General features: G+C 42.2%; 1 protein-coding gene across 2 annotated transcripts in view; it reads left to right on the forward strand.

Moving 5' to 3' along the window:
• The window catches only part of LOC119267456 (phosphoribosylaminoimidazole carboxylase, chloroplastic-like), a 6,833-nt gene extending 5,982 nt beyond the window's left edge, over window positions 1-851 (forward strand). The window contains exon 16 of one of the 2 annotated variants that reach the window (XM_037548840.1): window positions 392-851. In XM_037548840.1, coding sequence (XP_037404737.1) covers window positions 392-500 — 109 coding nt within the window. In that variant the 3' untranslated portion in view covers window positions 501-851. The remainder of the gene's footprint in view (window positions 1-391) is intronic. The other variant, XM_037548841.1, reaches the window with a different exon arrangement.
• The last annotated feature ends 1,500 nt before the right edge of the window (window positions 852-2,351 follow it).

A 2,351-nucleotide genomic window follows, 5' to 3' on the forward strand; every position in this document is an offset into this window, starting at 1 on the left:
GTTTGACTTGAGCCTAATGAGCAGAGGGTTTTTCATGGATAGCAATGTTTTGCCATCTCCATGGATAACCATTATTCAATTTATTTGCAGTTTTTGTCAAATATTGGACTGGTCCTTTGTGTTAGACTGTTTCATCCTACCTGCTTTTGCTGCTGACTTGGTTATTTGCTATTGAACTTTTTCTAGTGAACTATTTTGTTGTGTTTAAAGTCATTGTTTATTTATGGTTCTTTCACTGCAATGAGATTACGTATAACTGCGTTAGTTAACATGAAGGGTGCTACACATTCCCTGACAAAACCTTGTTCCGTGATCACTAGGTGTAGTTATGTGTGCCTAGTAACTTTTATGGTAGTTGCACTGTATCGTTCTGATTTGTGTTTATTTCTAGCAGGGTAAATGAATACCAGCAAGATTTGGAAGACAGTGTGTTGGTCAAAGCAAGATTGCTTGAGGAATTAGGTTCAGACAAATATCTGCAGCAATATAAGCAGCCTTGAGCACTGACTGCCTGTTCTGTTGACACACATCCAATCTTGACAGAAGCAGAAAAATAGTCCACTGTGGATGATATTCTTAAAGATCCTTTAGCCTGCCTGGTGTTCATCCGGCCTTCTTTCTTATTGTGCTAATTGTAATTGCCTGCTAAATTATTCCACCCAGCTCAAAATTTTCTTTCTCTAGTGTGGTCCCGATGGATGCGCAACTCGAGTTTTAGAGTGAGAACGGGCTGGAGGAAATGTTGTTGGAAATTAATGTACTTTACACGCTGTGAGAGGGTATAAAGACCAGAAAATGTTGCTACAGTGATATTTTTCTTGTCACGGACACACGTAATGCCTTGATGTTCATATGGCGGCTGCGGCCTACTCTCAGTCACCTCTGAGTAAAACCTTTGATGCGGGCTTTGAGCAAATTATATCACTGTTCTGGTCCTAGTGGACGTGTAACCTGGATGCGCAGCAACAGTGCATTCATGCAGAAACTTTGGAGATCAATGTGTTGCGCTCACATACCGTGACCAAATATAGCTTTGCAGATATGATGATGTTGGGAAAAGGCCATCACGCTCATGGTCTTTTTTTGAGATTAATGATGAATATGATAGTCGAGATGATCATCTTGGTCGACCTCGCGAGATGTAGCAGGATGTGCAAACTTTGGCCGCCTTTTGCACTTAATAACCTTTCTGCTTTCCAACCACCAGTTACATTCAGAGACACACTCATGATGATTATCTGAGGAGGATTTGATGTCGTGATGGGCAGATGGGCAGTTCGACTCATGCCCAGGAAAGGCGTCAGTTTAACTCTCACCACTCATCACGTTTTAGGATCCATCATAATGTATACATGTGGGTCAGAAATGGTCGACTGTCGCGATTGTTAACTTTTTTTTGGAGGGAGTTACAGTGTTTAAATTGATTTACACTAGCTATGCCATTGATCATACTGCATCAGGACCTCTGTCCTCAGCTCCTTCTCCTTTGCGTTCCAGCTCCGCGGCGCTCATCCACCGAGCGTATAACATCTATTTCGTATTATATAAGACGTTTTTGCAGTTTAAATTAAACAAAACGTCTTATATCTTGGTACAGAGGTAGTAACATCATAGGCGAATCACGATCTCGGCTTCACCTGCGTTGTAGCCCCGTGTTGCTTCTGTTGTATAAATTAGTATTTTTTTGGTTAATTCAAAAATAAATCATGACGATAACATTAGCAATATTTCATACTGATATGTAAACATGTGATCGCGTACTACACATATATCTAAGTAAATAAGTAGTATGGCTAACACAAAAACAAACAGGAGAGAGGTGAACATATCATACCTTCTAGTCGGCCAAGTCAGAGCCGCGTCAACAGCATCCTCAGCAGCCTTCTTCCGAGCTTTGAAGTTTTCACCCATGGCGATGTCAAAGCGGTTGAGGACGTAGTCGAAGTCGAGGAACAAGAATGAGTATTCGCGCTTGAGACGTTCTCCAAAAACTTAATCGCTCCATCTCCTGGTGTAGGATCAGATAGGGAGGGGTTCCGTACGGCTAAGGTTGCCGACGCCTCCAATAGGCGGTAGGGTAGGGAGACATGGGGCTGGGCCCACGCTCAGTCGGCAATAATCCAATTCACAAAACACGACGCAAGTGACGGAGGCGCGCATGTGTATCATCCCTCTTCTCAAACTTCAATAACATGTGGAAGAGAATCCCCTTAAAAGAGGTGTCAACTCTCCTCAACTCATTAGGTAGTAGTACTAAGCTTGTCATCACCATGTCATGACACCACACATGAGCCTTTGAGATTTTTGAATTATTATTATTTATATGGGTCTAAAGCCCATCTACACTATCC

Source organism: Triticum dicoccoides, chromosome 3A (genome assembly GCF_002162155.2).
Source record: "Triticum dicoccoides isolate Atlit2015 ecotype Zavitan chromosome 3A, WEW_v2.0, whole genome shotgun sequence".
NCBI lineage: Eukaryota > Viridiplantae > Streptophyta > Magnoliopsida > Poales > Poaceae > Triticum > Triticum dicoccoides.